General features: G+C 39.7%; 1 protein-coding gene across 4 annotated transcripts in view; it reads right to left on the bottom strand.

The window, feature by feature from the left end:
- LOC126378335 (paired amphipathic helix protein Sin3b) overlaps positions 1 to 18,979 on the bottom strand; it is a 67,485-nt gene that overhangs the window by 48,103 nt on the left and 403 nt on the right. For 2 of the 4 annotated variants that reach the window (XM_050026584.1, XM_050026587.1), the window contains exons 1-5: positions 12,342 to 12,717; positions 6,694 to 6,796; positions 2,697 to 2,760; positions 1,624 to 1,808; positions 265 to 551 (exon numbers count right to left, since the gene is read on the bottom strand). In XM_050026584.1, the coding sequence (XP_049882541.1) occupies positions 265 to 551; positions 1,624 to 1,808; positions 2,697 to 2,760; positions 6,694 to 6,768 (611 nt within the window). In that variant the 5' untranslated portion in view covers positions 6,769 to 6,796; positions 12,342 to 12,717. Of the gene's footprint in view, positions 1 to 264; positions 552 to 1,623; positions 1,809 to 2,696; positions 2,761 to 6,693; positions 6,797 to 12,341; positions 12,718 to 17,979; positions 18,213 to 18,979 lie in introns of those variants that run through there. The other 2 variants (XM_050026586.1, XM_050026585.1) reach the window with 2 other exon arrangements.

Genomic DNA, 18,979 nt, shown 5'->3' with positions numbered 1-18,979 from the left:
TGTCAGTCAGTACATAATGGAGCTTCCCTTAGTCTTCTTTCGAAGATGGACCTTATCAACCCTGGTGTCAGGGTTCCAAAACATAACAGCTTCCATGAAGAGGTAGGCAGGCTTAATAATATATTCGTAAGACCGTATGCGCTTTTACTATACTAGCCCCATGCGATAGGTTTTACGTGCCCTCCGAAGTACGGATCATCTTCCTAACCAAAATAGGATCTAAATAGTATTTAGTAATTAACTATTTGTTTTTCTTGTACTCACGTTTGACTCTTGAACTCCTTCATGATATCGAGGAAGTCATTGTAGACTTGGGGCTGCGTGTTGAACTTGTATTTGACCTGGTCGAGGTAGGACAGCGCGTCCTCGACCTTGAGGCGTTGGAACTGCGCAGCGCCGCCGGCGACGGCGCCAACGGGTGGGCCCACGGCTCCTGGGGGCCCCACAGCGCCCGGGGGGCCGGGAGGACCCGCCAGCGGGGGCGCGGCCGGCGCAGGGGACGCCCGCCCGTGCAGGGACACGGCTGGGGGCTGCCCGAGACCCGGAGATGGCTAGAAGGAGACAGGTGGTAGTTAGTCGACTAGCTGTCTTTGAAGTAAAATTCTTAACTCGATTGCGTGTTTCTCTTCAGAGGGAATATTTAGTCGTTGGAATATTTAGTTTAGTAAGTTGGAAAATATTCCCAAGGTTGTCTGGAAGAAATTGCTGCATGAGCAATAATGCCGCCTGTTGTGCCTCTCTGTATCTGTTGCCCTTATGGTATCTTGTGTACATTGGGCTGAATAAAGTATTTTATCTATCTATCTATTGGAAGAACGCTATTCTCACTGTGAGGTTACATGTTCGATTTATTTGCTCAGCGGTGAAGGAATGCTTGGTGAACCTGTATTGGGCTGGTTTTCCCTTTCCGAAAAGGTCAGACAGGCAGTCGCTCTGTCAAAACCGGACCTGTCAAATCTTCAGGTTGGGTATGCGGACTCTGTGAAGACGCTAGGAACATGATGAGTGTATTTGTTATGTCTTGAGTATATGTTAAAAAGTAGCATGGAGGATGCTACACCGACAAGAGCGTGGCTCTTAAATTAGTGAAGATACATATACATATTTATGTTATGAGACCGAGAAGGACTTCATCATCAGCCCATTAACGTCCCCACTGCTGGGGCACGGGCCTTCCCTATGGATGGATAGGGAGATCGGACCTTAAACCATCACGCGGGCCCAGTGCGGATTGATGGTTATTAACGACTGCTAATGCAGCCGGGACCAACGGCTTCACGTGCCTTCCGAAGCACGGAGGAGCTCGAGATGAAAACTTTTTTTTTGTGGTCACCCATCCTATGACCGGCCTTTGCGAAAGTTGCTTAACTTCAACAATCGCAGACCGAGCGCGTTTACTGCTGCGCCACCGAGCTCCTCAAGAAGGACTTACATTGACCAAATTGGAGATATCCTTAGAAAAGGTTTAATACGATCTACTCTGAACCGGCGTGCGTGTATGAAGCGATTGCGAAGCAAGAGAAGTGTCAGGATCGAAGCAAATGGAATTCTATAGTCTCTGGTTACCCCGGTGGGATATAGGCGTGAGTTTATGTATGTGTGTGTATTATGAGAGCAACTCACCGGTATGTTAACTTTGAGCCGCGGCACGGCGGGCGGCGCGGGGTGCGGGTGGTGCGGCGCGGGCTGCTTGGGCGCGTACTGCACGGCCTGCACGCCCGCCTTCAGGTAGTTGATGACGGCCGGCGCGCCTGCGCGCGAGCCGCGGAACGCCCCCCCGCCACCCACCGACAGCATCGGCGTCGCTCCTGCACGGGAACACAATCATGTCAACACCAATAGGCTAGCTTCCAACTAGTACGTTGATAATGGCCCCGATTCCTGCAGACACCGCCTAATTTTATTTTAGGTTATATCCGTCATTTTCGTATCCGTCGAAAAGGAAAGGGACGGATGATTCACAGCTCTTAATTTTAGGAAGAATGAGTAAATGAATGAATAACCCGGGCGAATCAAAAGGTACGTCGCTGGTATGCATTCCGTTTGACGTGCTGTCTACTTAACTTTGTCGGGTTATTGACGGATGTAAAATTTTTGTGCTTGTGATTTGTGCTTAAAATTGACGTGTGTTCCATAAATTTTATGCTTGTCGATTACCCGTCCCTTTCCTTTTCGGCGGATAAGAAAATGACAGATATAACTTAAAATAAAATTAGATGGTATTTACAGGAATTAGCACCATTAGGCAGCTAAATTACTCAATTGTATACCAATATTTTGTTTATTTTTATTTTTTTAAAGAACGTCTAGGGCCCTGTGCCGAGGTTTTTATTGCAGCTTCTTTTCCCCGGCTATACAGGTTGTGAGAAGCTGCAGTAGTTTTAGGCGGATGAGACGTTCGTTATGTAAAAATTGACGATTCAAAGTGTAACTATGTTACCAACTGAATAAAGATATTTTTGAATTTGAATCAAATCAGTTACTTTTTACTAAACCTCAAAAATTACTGTGGAATTTCGTGTGAAAAAGCACACTGTGACGTCGTAGAGAAACGTGATGAAAATATCGGGACTTAACGTTTTTTTTCTTGATTAAAATTCATAAATAAGTTAAATAGAAAAAAGAAAATGTTTTTCGTTAGTTTCAGATCTGTATTTATTTAGTAATATATTCTTTTTCTTCCTTTCGACACTTACCTAATATTTGTGGTTGGGCCGATTGGGCCAAAGTATGCATGTTGCTTGCTCCTGCTTGCTGAATCTGTAACAAGACAAAAATACGTTTAATTATCATATCAGGATCAGAACAACGTAATTATTGCAAGAATAACTAAATAAAACAGCATTAAATCCACCACAGGCTTCGTCAATCAGAATCATTTATTCAACATAATTAATTAGGTACATAGTTTCCTAGGTACAAGATAAATTATGAAATTCTAATTACTAAATAAAGACAGATTTTAAAGCTGACAGAAATTGTTTTCTTTTTTTCCATTTTTTTAACTTATTTATGAATTTTAATAAAGAAAAATGTAATGTTTTTCTATGACAGTACGTGTTTCGACGTTTAGTATAAAGTAAGTGATTTTACTAGTTGGAAGCTAGTTGGAAGCCTACATAAACTGCCTATATACGTCCCACTGCTGGGCACAGGCCTCCCCTCAATCAACCGGAGGGGGTATGGAGCATACTCCACCACGTTGCTCCAATGCGGGTTGGTGGAGGTGTTTTTACGGCTAATAGCCGGGACCAACGGCTTAACGTGCGGAATCATCTTACTTTTTCGGACAATTAGATGCTTCAAGCCTACAATGTCCTTACTAAGACGACACACACACAGATGCGCGTGTACGATAACATGAATATGTCTTCTTCTATCGTGTGAGTTGTAAGGTGAATTACCAACCTCATCAACCCTGGTTCAGCTGCTTGTCTTCCCGGGCATGTCGTAAAAACCGACAGAGGGATTGTGTGTTCTAACATGATAAAAATGTTATGGGCGATAGGCTGATCCCTTATCACCATAAGGTTTATCATATCCAGCTTACGACATCGTATCAATAGTGGCTGCAAGTTATCTTTGATTACTTGTGGCTCTGCCCACCCTATTAGGGATTACGGGCGTGAGTTTATGTATCAACCCTGTCAGGGTTATTATTGAGCTGCCAAAGGCTAAGGCTGGGGTTGAGGTAGACACGTCAACGTATAGTGTTTGTGTAAAACGTGGTGTTTTGTACGAAGTGTGTGGAGTATGCCTGTACACGCCAATGATTCAGCCATTCGTTATTTATAATAAGTTTGCGAAAATACACCGTCCTTGAAATACTGAATTAGAAATAGGTATAAACAAAATGTTGGATAACTTTGTAGGTGTTCTTGTTTTTCTTTTTTTTATCTGTGACTTTTTATCTGTTACTATATCTGTCACCGTAAAATTGTAAATAACGTTAGATTACAATCTATCTCGCGAGATTGTGAACTGTCGAAAAATTGTGAAACGTAATATACTGCTTACAATTTAACGTATTATTATTCGTCAGATTATAATCTATCGAAGTAAAACTTTTAAATCACAATCTTACAATTGTCAAATTGTCAACTGTCCGACGGCTGTCCCTGATTGGTCGGCCTTACAGTAGACCGTTCTGTGTCCATAGAGTTAGGAATAAAACACAGGTGTCAGTCAAATAAAATAAATGCTCTTCAAGATTGTGAAATCAAGTACGTATTTATTAATTATTTAGTAAGTAATCAATAATTCTGACATCACATGGTAAGAAAAAATGTATCAAAATTAAAAAATCTGAAACGTATCATTCAGTATACTTTTCGTGTGTAAGATAAACATGCTGGCGGCATAGGGGTGGCCCAAGGGCCACCCCCGCCGCACCCTAACCTACTGTTATGCCTTGTAAAAATTATGACAAAACACTATAATTCTAAAAAAGAATTATAGATATCTATTTATTAATCCCAAAAATAAGTTATACCTAACAAACCAGTATTCCTAGATGTTATTATGGGAAAGTAAAACTATTATGCTAAAAAACGTTATGCAAAAAGGATTATGATAATTAAAATTATGACAAAAACATTTATGCATTTTAAGAGAATCCCAAATTAACATTATGCTCACTCTAATAGTTTTGTAACTCTATGGTATAGCACGCGAGGTGCGTTTCGTATCACAATTTGACGGTTTCACTTCGATATAATTATAATCTACCGAAAAATAATACGTAAAATTGTAAGCAATATGATACGATTCATAATTATTCGACAGTTCACAATCTCGATAGATTATAATCTAACGTTATTTACAATTTTACGGTGACATATCTATAGACTTCCGGCATAGGATAAGGAATAATATTACGTGTAGAACGGCAACTCTCCGGAGGAGAGAATGGGAGGGATTGGGAGTCTTTGAGGTCGCAGGTTCGAATCCAGCACAGGACTCAGCCAATGGTTGTCGAATTCACGTTTGGATCATATATGATTATCACGTGCTCAGAGGTGAAGGAAAACATCGTGAGGAAACCCACATTCCCGAAATGCATTTGGAAGTTTTTTTTTTTTAATTAATCTTTGAGTATACAGTTTTGACGCATAGCATCGCTAAACCAGGAATGGTTTGTCTCGATGCTAGGTTTCCTGTCATCAATCAATTTATACAACGTTCAAAAACATTATATACATCAAGAACAATTAAGGTACAGAACATAATAAAGTATGTGACCTAACCTGTATTGGGCTGGTGGTGGATTTGAACACACTGTGATAATGTGGTACACCAGCCTGCTCCCCAATCGGGGAGCGCCGGTTCGATCCCCGGACTTGCACTAATGAGTTATTAATTTACCTTAAGTGCAGTTTTCACAAACACAGTTGCCTCGACCATTATAGACGGCGATACGGCTCACCTATCACGTTGGTCTAACAGAAAGCTCGGTGAGGAGTAGGTACTTAGTTCATCTTGCGATGGATGTACCTCTGACTACCCCAATTGGGATGTAGGCGTGAGCTTATCTTCTAACGTGTGGGTTATGAGGTGAATTACCAACCTCATCAACCCTGGTGTCAAGGTTATTATTGAGCCGCCAAAGGCCCCCTGACATGGCTCATGTAACGATTACTCACATCAGTAAGTAGTAACCGGGACCACCGACTTAACGTGCCTTCCGAAGCACGGATCATCTTTCTTTTAGACAATTAAGTGAACAGCCTGTAATTTGCTAACCGAACTGGGGATCACAAAGTGAATTTTGTGATATGTCCCCACTGGGATTCGAACCCGGGACCTCCGGATCGTGAGCTCAATGCTCAACCACTGGACCACAGAGGTCGTCAGCTTATGTTACCGTACCCCCAAGTACATACAGCGTAGGCACAGATAGTGCGAACATTGTAAACAAAGGGTTATCATTCTTTATCACGCATAGGTGTGTGTCGGAGTAAACAACCCACTTGTATATGCTAATTTATTCGTTAGTTGTACAACTTCACGGTATAACGCCTTATGGGGTGGCTAGTCAAAAATTCAAAAATATTTATTTTTCAAAATTGGCTTACAAAGTTAGCGCTTTTTGAACGTCAAAAAATTAAATTACATAAAGGCCCCGATTCCTGCAGACACCGCCTAATTTTATTTTAAGTTATATCCGTCATTTAAATATCCGTCGAAAAGGAAAGGGACGGATGATACACAGCTCTAAATTTTAGGAAGAATGAGTAAATGAATGAATAACCCGGGCGAATCAAAAGGTACGTCGCTGGTATGCAATCCGTTTGACGTGCTGTCTACTTAACTGTGTCAGGTTATTGACGGATGTAAAATTTGTAGATGGTTGGTTTAGATTTTTGCTTAAAATTGACGTGTGTTCCATAAATTTTATGCTTGTCGATTACCCGTCCCTTTCCTTTTCGGCGGATAAGAAAATGACAGATATAACTTAAAATAAAATTAGATGGTATTTACAGGAATTAGCACCATTATGTAACTAGCTGTAAAACTACTACCACATCGGAATCTGTAACGCTGAGGGAAAGACGTGGCCAGAAAACCTCCCAGCAAAGGGCCCTACTGTTTCATGTTTTACAGATATAACTTAAAATAAAATTAGACGGTGTCGAATCAGCAACACTGACATCTGTGATGTTTAAGCAAATATATCTTTCTTTCTTGTCTTACCTGGGAGACAGTTTGGGGGGGCAGTGGTGGGGGCTCATCGGGGCCCAAACGTGGGACCGCTGTGCGCTTCATCATGATGCTCAGATGCCCATCACACTTTCACCTGTAAACATAACAAGAATACATCAGCCATGGTGGAAGGCGAAAGGGAACGTCTAGGGCCCTGTGCCGAGGTTTTTATTGCAGCTTCTTTTCCCCGGCTATGCAGGTTGTGAGAAGCTGCAGTAGTTTTAGGCGGATGAGACGTTCGTTATGTAAAAATTGACGATTCAAAGTGTAACTATGTTACCTACTGCATAAAGATATTTTTGAATTTGAATTTGGAACTGAAGGGAAATTAAGAGGTAAGGGTTCCCCTTACCCCGGGCACTTCATACAAACAACCTCGTTTTACACAGACACTACACATTGACGTTATCGTACACGCGCATCTGTGTGTGTGACGTCTGTCGCCCATACGATTTTTTTTTCCCTTGTTATCTGCCATCAGTCGCTAGACTATTATCAGATTTGTTCTATTATTTTCACTATTTTGAACTATACAGCCAGCACTGCATTATCCATTAGTCTGTCAGTACATTCGCACGTTTCAGTCTTTTTATGTCCCAAGAGGATAGGAGGGAGTTGGCTAAAGGATTAGGATGGTGGACCAAGTGTTCCTTGTGTACTGCTTTACGCTGCTGTGCTTCTTCAGCGACAGTAGGCATTTCTAGGTAGCTGTGCAATTCATCCATTCTGGTGAACCAAAGCAAGTTCCGGAAACGGTTGTTAATGGTGTTTCTTTTATGAGTGATATGTTCACTCCAGGTCAGCCGTCGGTCGAGGTGGAATCCCAAGTATTTCACGCAGTTTGTCCGAGGGAGTGGTTCCCATACGATTGAAGACTTAAGACCGAGGGGTGTGAGGTAAACCTAGCTCAGCCACTGGTGGGATGCGGAGTGTTGCTATAAGAAAAATCCACTTGATATTAACTTAGAACTGTGGTCTGAATCATCCCCCTTAGTGTTCGTTACGATGTCACTAACGCCCTACTTATAGTCCTACTTTTCTATTTTTGTTGGCATAAATGTAAATGTATGTGTTCAGGCAAGTCTGGGGCCAAGAGAATACCCATCAAAGGTTAAAAAAAATGAAATTTGTACGAGCATTTTCGGCACGCCATTGGCTAAGGAAGCCATGACGCTTCCAATGCTAGCGTTGCTGTCCCCCCCGGTACGCAGTTGGTCAACCTAATGATAGGCAGCAACGGGATTGGGGGGTCTTGTCTCGTGGTTCGTGAGATCAATGACCGACCTCATCAACCCTGGTGTCAGGGTTACGACAGGCTTGTTTCCTACTAGTCAAATCAGTCACTTTTTACTAAACGTCAAAACACGAAATTACTATGGAATTTGTATGAAAAAGCATGTAATAAACTCAAAAAAATCTAGGCTGATTTCGAAAATTCTTTCACTATTAAAAATCTACATAACTCCTGAGCAACATAGGTACAGTCATGAGCAATATAATGTACCCACTTTAGGACTCTGTCGCACTAACATAATTTGACATTTAGCGAGACTTACAGTTCAATTTGTCAAAAAAGTTAATGTGACATGGTACCAAAGTGTATACATATTAATGCTCGTGACCGTACTAGAAAATTCAAATTCAGAATTCAAATTCAATAACATCTATATTTAGTATGTAAAATAGAGACTTGAATCGTTATTTTTTACATAATAATTGTCTCATCCGGCTAAAACTATTGCATTTTTACTGCATTTATACTTAATTAGGGAACCCTACTATAACTTGAATAATGTAACCCAAGGTGTACAGAAATATATAATTATATTTCTAAACTTAAACCCAGTTGAATGCTTACAGTCCTTGAACATCAGCCAAATGTACAGTGGAAGACCAGAATGACAATGAAGGAATGTTATAATGCTATTGTTATAGTGTTATTATGCTATAGTAACGTAACATATAGACAGCCTCCATGGTCTAGTAGTTAGAAAGTTGGGCTCACGATTTGCAGGTCCAGGTTCAATTCCCGATGGGGACACTTGCATTCAACCCTTGTCAGACTTTCCTTTGTTTGGTAATATTTAATAACTTATAAATCTTATAATTAACAAAGAAGTACTGTTAATAGTGCTGTTATTGGGATTAGGTTCTTAACGTCTACAGCAGCAGTTTTCTCGACATTATTATGAGGCCAAGTCCATCAAACGACCATGACCAGAATATACCTTGTAAACATAATTGTATTAAAAACTCATTCTGTACTCATTTGCATGGAGGTAGTATAAAGAAGTCCACGTCTAGTGCTTGAATGTTTTCTGCTGGACCGTGAATAAAGAAAACTTAACACATGTGCATGAAAGTATACAATAAGATACCAGAAAAATTTAAAAACCCACTAAAATAATGTCTTGTAAATTACAAGAATGGCTAATAGGCCAGTTTCCAACTAGTCAAATCAATTAATTTTTACTAAACGTCAAAACACGAAATTACTATGGAATTTGTATGAAAAAGCACACTGTGACGTCATAGAAAAACATGACAAAATGTCGCACTTACGCGTTTTTCTTGATTAAAATTCATAAATAAGTTAAATAGAAAAAAGATATGTTTTTCGCTAGTTTTAGATCTGTCTTTATTTAGTATTTAGAATTTCATAAGTTACCTATATTGAACTTAGCACAATTATTAATGGTTTTTATAGTATTAGTGAATTTAATAATTCATCATCATCACCGCGTCCAAGCCGTGTCTGGCGACGGCGACTCCTAAATGTCTATCCCAGGTCGTTGTTATGATAGGCTCTAATGTAGCTAGCAAAACCGATCTTCGATTTGAAGGTTCGGCCACATTCTGCTGGTCAGATAATGGCCCCGATTCCTGCAGACACCACCTAATTTTATTTTAAGTTATATTCGTCATTTTCATATCCGTCGAAAAGGAAAGGGACGGATGATTCACAGCTCTTAATTTTAGGAAGAATGAGTAAATTAATGAATAACCCGGGCGAATCAAAAGGTACGTCCCTGGTATGCAATCCGTTTGACGTGCTGTCTACTTAACTATGTCGGGTTATTGATGGGTGTAAAATTTTTAGACGGTTGGTTTAGATTTGTGCTTAAAATTGACGTGTGTTCCATAAATTTTATGCTTGTCGATTACCCGTCCCTTTCCTTTTCGGCGGATAAGAAAATGACAGATATAACTTAAAATAAAATTAGATGGTATTTACAGGAATTAGCACCATTCTGAATTCAATTATTAGCAGGATAGAGATCCTATAACACTGACTTATAGGTACCATACTGTGACTCTGTACCTACCTAACCTAAGAGAATAAATGGATTCTGATGTCATGTTTCTGAGCAAATATCTTTTTTAGGGTTCAGAACCTCAAATTGTAAAACGGAACGCTTATAGGATCACTTTCTTGTCCATTCGTCTGTCTGTCAACACCTTTTTCTAATATTACTTTTATTTTAGTATGGAATAATATATAAACTATATAAATATTATATAATAATAATATAAGCCTTTATTATTGACTTCTTTTTTTGCATAATATAACTATAGTTTCCATAAATATTAAAGTATCATAGTTTATTTTCCATTTTCTTATGTGCCAGTTTGTCGTTTGGCAAAGGCCTCCCCAAGAGTGAGTATATAAATAATATAGTAACACTTTAATGAGGGGCCCTGCCCTGCACACCACTAAAAACCAAGTCATAATAACTGCTTATGGTCTGTCAACCGATTGCATGTTTGGGCACAAAAAAAATCCATTTATTTCTATTGCAAATGAATTATATCAAGGATAAACTTATTGAAGGTCAATTTTTCATTTTTGAATCTACGTCATTCCACAAGGAGTTATGGCTGATGAAAAGAAATGTCAGAAACTGCTACAGCAACACATATAAATCAATGTAGGCATACATTCCAAGTTATGTAATATCTAGAGGAACACATTTAATAACAGGCATTTTTAACATTTAGGTTAGTAAGATCAGCAACCATATGGGTTAAGACTAAGATACCCATCTTAATTTTGTTCTGAAAAACACTCTGTTCACCCTAATTGTGATTGCTGTCGTGAATTTACACCAGCACAATATACTTATGTAATAAAAAACAGAACTGCCAAGGAAATCATTGGTGTATTTAAACAAAAAAAAAAAATATATGTTTGTAGAAAAAATCAAAATCATTTTGTTTCTTTTGTTAAGCATATTGTTGTAACTAAATCATAGGTGTCTACCGGTTTGCATAACTTCAAGATTAATCCTACCTATGGCCTCCGTGGTCCAGTGGTTTGAGCGTTGGGCTCACAATCCGGGTTAAAATCCCAGTTGGGACATATCACAAAACTCACTTTGTGATCCCTAGTTTTGTTAGGATATTACAGGCTGATTACCTAATTGTCCGAAAGTAACATGATCCGTGCTTCGGAAGGCATGTTAAGCTGTTGGTCGTGACGTGGTTTGTACTTAGTTGTTACATGAGCCATGTCAGGGGCCTTTGGCCGCTCAATAGTAACCCTGACACCAGGGCTGATGGGGTTGGTAATCCACCTTACAACCCACACGATAGAAGATTAAACCTTTATACATGTGACCGGCTATAACCTAATAATAGGTATGAAGATATTAAGGTTATAAATGCGAGGTTATGTATACCTACTCACGCCAGCGTGACTAAACAGCTACGCAAAATATCTATAACAGTAGTTTGAACCCGTTATTAGCAGAGAAAACTTACAGAAAATCAATTGGGTGTCGATTTTAACCCGATGCGCGCTGACGTCACACGCCCAACGATGCGCTAAAATAAAGACCGTGTGACGTGACAACGCATCGTAATTTGTAAGCTTACAAACAACAATTACGCAACAAAAACGAATATCTTGCACTCACTGCGCGTTTATGGTACGAAAGCTGCTTGATTGAATTTGGAATGCTCTCGCACCGAAGCACCCACACAGGTCCGACCAAACCGGTCCCGCGCCGCGTCGATGACACAAACTCGTACTTATTTATAGCGGAAAACGTATACAAATCGATAAAACCGCTGCTAGGTGCACTCAAAGCGAAAACTGACGGAAAATGCGAATGCTCGAAGACCAATTCAACAAAGGCGTATGACACTTGCTTGATTACGCGCCATTTTTTTTTCTATTATTACTTCCGTTCCGTAACTCCGTTCTGAAATTGACTATAAACTATACGTTCTGAAATCGAAATCCTTACGGCGTATTAAGTTCTTTATAATACAAAGTTCTCTCACGAAAACGTTATTATTATTTCCACAATGAATCATAGCGAGCGGATCTCATTTGAAGAAAAAGTTAGCGTTGATCGAGGATAATCATCTTTCAGAGTAGAGCGGTAGAGTCCGGTTTGCGGTGGAGTAGGGGAAACGGGGACGGCGCGGCGGTATTCGTCACCGACGTAGAAAATGGCGACTAAATACCAACAATTACATCGCGCGATCAGCGTCAATTCTATAGTATTATTTAATGGAAAATAGGATTCTGCATACACTGTACATGACGAGATGTGAGCTCCTACTTATCTAGCTAATGCAGATAACGATTCGCCTCCAGCGACCTCATAAAATATCATAAAAGTAATACGTACCGTTGAATAATTTGTTGTAACACAGTAAAGTCTTCAGTATTACGTTGAAAATGTCTTTTGTAACTCAAAAAACTGTGGTTAGACAGGGTTTTGTGATAATAACGCGTCACTGCACGCTCCGTGCGAGCACATTCGTGCGCCTCCAAATAGCGCAACGGCGCAACTTTTTCGAGCGCGGCATCAACACGGTCAGGTGGGCGAGGTTGCGACACTGCCATAGCGCGGTCTCTTTCTCGAGTGTCTCACTCACACCACCGGTGCGCTGTCTCGCTCGCACTCGCGGGGCTGCCGAACCCACACAGAAGAGACGTGACCGGAGCCCTCCGCAAACGAACGTCGCGCACCAAGCTGCGCGGCCGACTGACTGCGTTGAGCGCCGCCAATCTCTGTCCACAGAGGGCCTGCCCGAGTAATCGAGCCCGAACCGGAGCCCCCACGTTCGGAGCGGCAACGTCTCCTCGATAATAGCGAGCGGACGTGCCGCGATATGAAATGCCACGACCGACGAACCTCCACGGAGGTGGTGGACCAAAACAAATCTCCTTTCTCTAAAATTATACAACAGTTTGCGATTGAGAGCGCAACCGGGCGCTTTACGCCCGTTTCCCGCCAAAATTTTTGATTCAAGAAAATACTTCGATAAACAATATATCTTTTCATTTCAGACCTGATATAATCAGGTTTTACGCTTCATAATAGTTTCATAAATAAATCAATGCATCAAATATCAACAGCGCGATGCGTGAAGTCATTTAGGCTTGGCCAATGGAAACGCTTAGCAATTTAGCTATAGGTATGTAGAAGAGAAATTGAAGAAATTGGTAAGGCTTATTCAGTCCCACGCAGTAGGTATATCATATAGACGCAACGTTATGCATGTAGACATTGAGACAGGTTGCCTTGACAACAACGCTGTGGATAGTTCGGAGAGGGGACAGTAAGAGCAGTAAAATGATTACAACGAGAGTCCCCGAGCAAATACAATGGAGGTTTAAATAGCTTACGGCTTTCGAATCGCATGAAGTAAATAAAGGACATCTAAAGACGCTTTGTCTATAAATAGAGATTGTGTTAACGTCCTTTGCCATTGGCAAACAAATAATAATATAATACAAACTCTTTAGAAATGCGACAGTTTAGTGTAAAAGTTCATTGAGGATCATTTTTATAAACCAAATATAAATATGGTGAAAGTAGTTTCAAGGACTAGAGAAAATGTATGTCAAGCAGATGATAATAAAACTAACCAGACCACTTTTTGAGCATGAATTAAAAATACGAATAAAATACAGAAACAGGATTTTATTAATGTTGATTTTAGGCATATTTTTTAGATTTTTTTTTGACGTGACTTATTGTAGATTTGCCGCAGGTGGCATTAACTATTTAGCCGAACAAATGGGCTCCCCATTGCTGAGGGCTCTCACCCGGTTGATTTTGTCAGTCACAATATTAGTTTTACTTTAATTTGATAGTTTTAAAACTAGCTTCGACTTACCTGATGCTAATAAAGGTATTTTTTCCTTGCAGTGAAGTGAAGTGTGGCATAAAGAACTTTAAATCTAAAATAAAACATTGTATCTGTGAAAAATGGCCACTATTTATCATATTTTTTAAAATACAGCTAAATAATTCTGCTTCTCTACAGTAGTTTTCTCTATCTTCATAAAACGTATGACGTAATTAGTTACTTAGGTGGGGATTATAAAACCAAACAATAAATATATTTTTTGCATTTTTTATTTAAAATAAATTCATCTTTCAACCTGTCACTGAAAAACACCTGATTTCTCACTCGTTCGAATCGACCGTTGCACATTTTAAATTCAAATTGAAGGAAAAAGATGTAGATAAAATATGTAGTTTTCAATGACCAACAGCTGAATAATAAAGCGGTATTCAAAATCAACTAGAATCAAATTGTATTTTCAAAGAAACATAATATAAATCAGAAAGGCTAATACAATACAACGCTATTCCATTGCCAGCAAAAATATATTTTTTATTGCGACATTCATAATCAACTTTTGCGATTACTATTGCTTAAAAATAAGGCAGTAAATAAATATTCAATAGAAATAGGATAATGAGGATTTTCCAGGCTACGTTCCTCAAAAATAATATAGATGGCGCTGTACAGATTTTCCTTCGTTTAATTCTAATTTCAGGGATAACAAACCTTTTATCTTTGTTTTTGGGTATAAATGATGACCCTTTTTATTACACCCAGGCACAATTACATCTTCCATAATGGTATTATTCTGATCAAAATAAAGAGAAGCAATATACCTAGGTAGCAACGTAAATTACGTTACATAACATACATACATAATGTGATCCAAATATCAAGAAACAATTATTATATTTTTATATAATATATGCTTCTGCCATTACATTGTATTTTGGAATAATTAAGTACCCGAACAATCAGAAAATACATTGTTTTAAGTTTACGCGGTTATTATCATAATTAAAACACATAATAACGGGTTCTTACCGCGTTTAAATGGGGTGTGGTGTCGAAATATCGGGAGTCTCATATCCCCATTTAAACGCGGTAAGAACCCGTTATTATGTGTTTTAATTATAATCAGAAAATAGGTAATTATCGCCTTAAAGCTGTACAACGCCATCTATATTGTTTATTGTGAACGTAGCTTGGAAAGTCCCTTATTCTAAAAGCGGATGGATGTCGTAAGTTTTGAAAGAAAGGGTTTGTGTGGTTTTAAGATATGCTGTTCTAGAAAATTATTTTTATGACTGTTATGTTAACACAACTGCTAAGTGTACCTAGTTTTAAGTCGTGTGTAAATATCTTGTGTTATTTTGTTCCACACACAATGGTTGAATTTTACTTACAACATTACTCGTCGAAAATGCAATTTAAAAGAAATTTCAAGATTTTGCAAACAACATTAACGTTAAAGTTAAATCATATAAAACTTACAGAACAAATAACTAAGATTACTACGCAAAAGAAAACTTCAAAGGGTAACCTGACAACCAAACTTGGTTACTCCGTAAAGAGGAAACTTGTCGAGTCGAAATGCCAGTGAGTTTTAGACTTTTAAATCCTATTAATAAGGCAAGTACGAAGATATGAATAAAGTCTATAATTGTGCTGATTCCAGTACAGTCACGAGTAATAATACACTTTGATACCATGTCACATTAACTTTTATGACAAATTAAACCGCAAGTCTCATTAAATGTCAAATATAATAGTGCGACAGGGTTCTAAAGTGGGTACATGATTGTACACACCATCTAAGTTAATTTTAAGTTATACCTGTCACTTTCTAATCCGCCGAAAAGGTAAGGGACGGGTATCGGGTTCTCATTATAAGGCGACGATGGTATGATAATAGACTATACTTGTATATAGAAATTAAATGCCTGAAAGCATTAGCGTTAACGCAGTTCTAATAAGGGCCCTTTTGATTTGGATTATGACATATATTCCAATATGTTAGAAAGGACCTCCCCCTGACGGTTTAATGCCAGAAAGATATAAAAACATGCTATGTTTTTGTTGGAATTGGGTAGTTTCCTAGGTCAAAAATAAATTACGAAATTCAGATTTTTTACTAAATAAAGACAGATCTAAAGGTCACAAAAACCATTTTCTTTTTTATATTTAACTTATTTATGAATTTTAATAAAGAAAAATGCGACATTTTGTCACATTTTTATGACGTCACAGGTTGCTTTTTCGTACAAATTCCATAGTAAGTACGTGTTTTGCCGTTTAGTGAAAGGTAACTGATTTGACTAGTTGGAAACTGCTTTATTAAAAGGCTCAACCTGAGAATCTATGCTTGGTACTGGAAACCAGCGAACAATAATATACGAAACCTGCTTGAACTAATCAAGTAATTGGAGAATTAAATAAGCAGGCAATAATTTAATGGACAAAACTGCTGGCATAGCTAACTGCTGAGCGTGCAAAGTTGGAATATGCAAAACAGAACACCTACCCAAGACAGGTCTGAGCGAATAGACTGGTGAATGAAATCGGATTATGATTTTATGGAAGTGAAGTTCGGAAGTAACTAAACTCCTCTAGAATCCCGAGCAAGCATTACAAAAACAATTGTCTTAATAAACAACTCAAAAAATTTACCGGAACTGATCTTAACACCACTTTTTTGACCGCATAATCTATGTTAAGAAAAAACTAAGGTGATTTTATGGCACAAACAATTATTTTCCGAAATCCATCACCGAAACACGGAAAGGGAAAAAAAAACAAAGGAATGCAGTTAGCATTCCTTGTATCAGCTGTTCTATTCCACCATAAATCACATAGACAAAGGCAGAAGAATAACAAAATCAAAGACAATGACCGAAGTCGTAGGATATACCGGACATTGCAATCTTGAAGTAACCATGTAGCTGTTTCACAACAAGCAATGATAAGAGATATGAAATTACCAAGCGCAGAACTCGTGAACGCCTCACATGTTCGAGTTAAATCAAAATGTGAATAGTAGCGCCATCTATCGGCACAGCGTAACGATAATGATGAGACATCGGATCATCCGCGGCTGTCATTGGGAATTCCATTTCAAACCAGATATTTTGGTTTCTTGATATAGAGGATTCAAAGTTATTCTTCCTAAATCAAGTTAAAAAGAGATTAATTTTCTGGAGAAATCAGCTCTAAGCTCATAGTTCGGTTTAAACACAATAAACAACAGTTAAAAATCCTGTTATTCAGAAACAAAACAATTATTGTTGATATAAATCGCATCTTTTAAAGATATGAAGCGTTATCCTTCATGAATATGCAATGTTTACAATTGGGTGAGGCTCGGATAGCGAATATGACGTAAACTCCAGTATCTATACGTCTACATAACTATAGTGTTATCCTACATAAAGCTTCTATTCCTATAACCGACGAATAATCACAATATCCATGTGTGCGTGCGGCAGATAGAACATACCTACCGACGCCGAAGTATTAACCCCAATTAGACCAACGATGTGTGAGTGAACACACAAATAACGTTAACTGACTGCCGAAACTTAATTGCAGGTCCAATAACATCGTAAATAAAGGTACGAAACTAATTTATCGCAAGTATTAAATTTATCCATTGTTACGGGCGGAGGATACGAAACGTATAGCCTTGAAATTTCTTATCGAACAAGTGACGGCTCACAATTACTGCGCGGGTGCGCGGTGCGACGTTGTCGCTCCGGGCGCGCTACTGCGTCTTAATTTTACAAGCGCCCGCCATCTTGTTTCCATTTATCACATGCAAGCACTTTGCGGATGCGGATGATGAGACCACACAGTTTTTTGCCATTATCAGATCCCGATGAGATAAAACCCATCTACTAAGAGTTAAATCACGACCGCTATTGTTAAACGAAATCAATTTTTCTTTAATTATTATTACGTAATCTGAAAGAAAGGTACCTACGTGTCGATGCATTCCAGATTTCATGTATACGCGCATTTATAGCCGTTAAAGGTATGCGAATAGTTGCAGATATGGATATGCGAGCGATAGGTGTCTACTCGTCTAGATGAACGCGATTGCAGCGGCTAGTGCTATGCATGGCATATCCATAGCTACTTATGTAGGGAGGACAAAGTGTCGGCGCAATATGGTTTTGAGATACGTACATTGAGCGGGTCGGTAGCCGGCGCCGGGTGCGGAGCGTACGCCCCGAGGTCCCAAGGTACCGCTCGGGCCGACCCACAACTAGATGCATCACAAATTCGAACATTTTCAACAAAATTTGCACGGTATCGATCACGCACAGCCGCCATTTTGAACCGACACTGAGCGCGATCGGGCGCGCGACGTTGCCACGTCGCGCGTTTCCAATCCGCACTTCTATTTCTGGCTCCCTCCCCCCGCGCGGTGACGCTGAGGTCGCAAACAGAACGGCAAAACATTCATGACTCGAATTGTATCTGCTGCTTCGCGTACCACCAAGTTTCGAATGCGAAAACATCTAGTTGGCTTCCGACAAATCGTAAAGTTGGCGGCTACGGCGTATGTGATAAGATATCGGCTATAGATGGCTATACATAGAAGTATATCGGTCGCGCGCCCGGCTTTCACCGAGGCGAGGCTGGCGCGCAGGTCTGCCCCGACATATGCCATTGGCCACCGCGGAGATCGATAGACAAACACCGACGGGACGACGACACTGCCCTACTGTGCGCTCTCTCCCAGCGGTATAAGGGCTAGTTTCCCTCAGCAGGGACTATAAACAAACTACCGCGCGAGCACACTCGCGTCCTCCACGTAGATACGTAGGTACGATACATACGAGTACGAGCTTGGAAACGACGCGAGCGAGCGGCGAAGCGCGCCCAGCGACGAATGTATATCATCATGTATTATGGCACATTTCTAGAGTCGAAATTCCTTTACCACGGCGCGCCCAGCGCTCCCTGTCGAAGGACAAAGGGCCGATTTCACACGTAAAACAAAGGGAAACACCGGCGCAAAGAAAATAACACACTTTTGTTACAAAATCAACTTTTTATAACAAGTGATTGAGTGGACGTTGCCAAGTCGCGCGATTGCCGTAGAGAGCGCGCGGTCAACATTATGAAATTAACATTTTTCGATTGAACACGCTACGACGTGTTTTGATAAGATTTATACACG

Source organism: Pectinophora gossypiella, chromosome 26, assembly GCF_024362695.1.
Source record: "Pectinophora gossypiella chromosome 26, ilPecGoss1.1, whole genome shotgun sequence".
NCBI classification, from domain to species: domain Eukaryota; kingdom Metazoa; phylum Arthropoda; class Insecta; order Lepidoptera; family Gelechiidae; genus Pectinophora; species Pectinophora gossypiella.
This window is presented reverse-complemented; position numbering and strand designations above follow the sequence as displayed.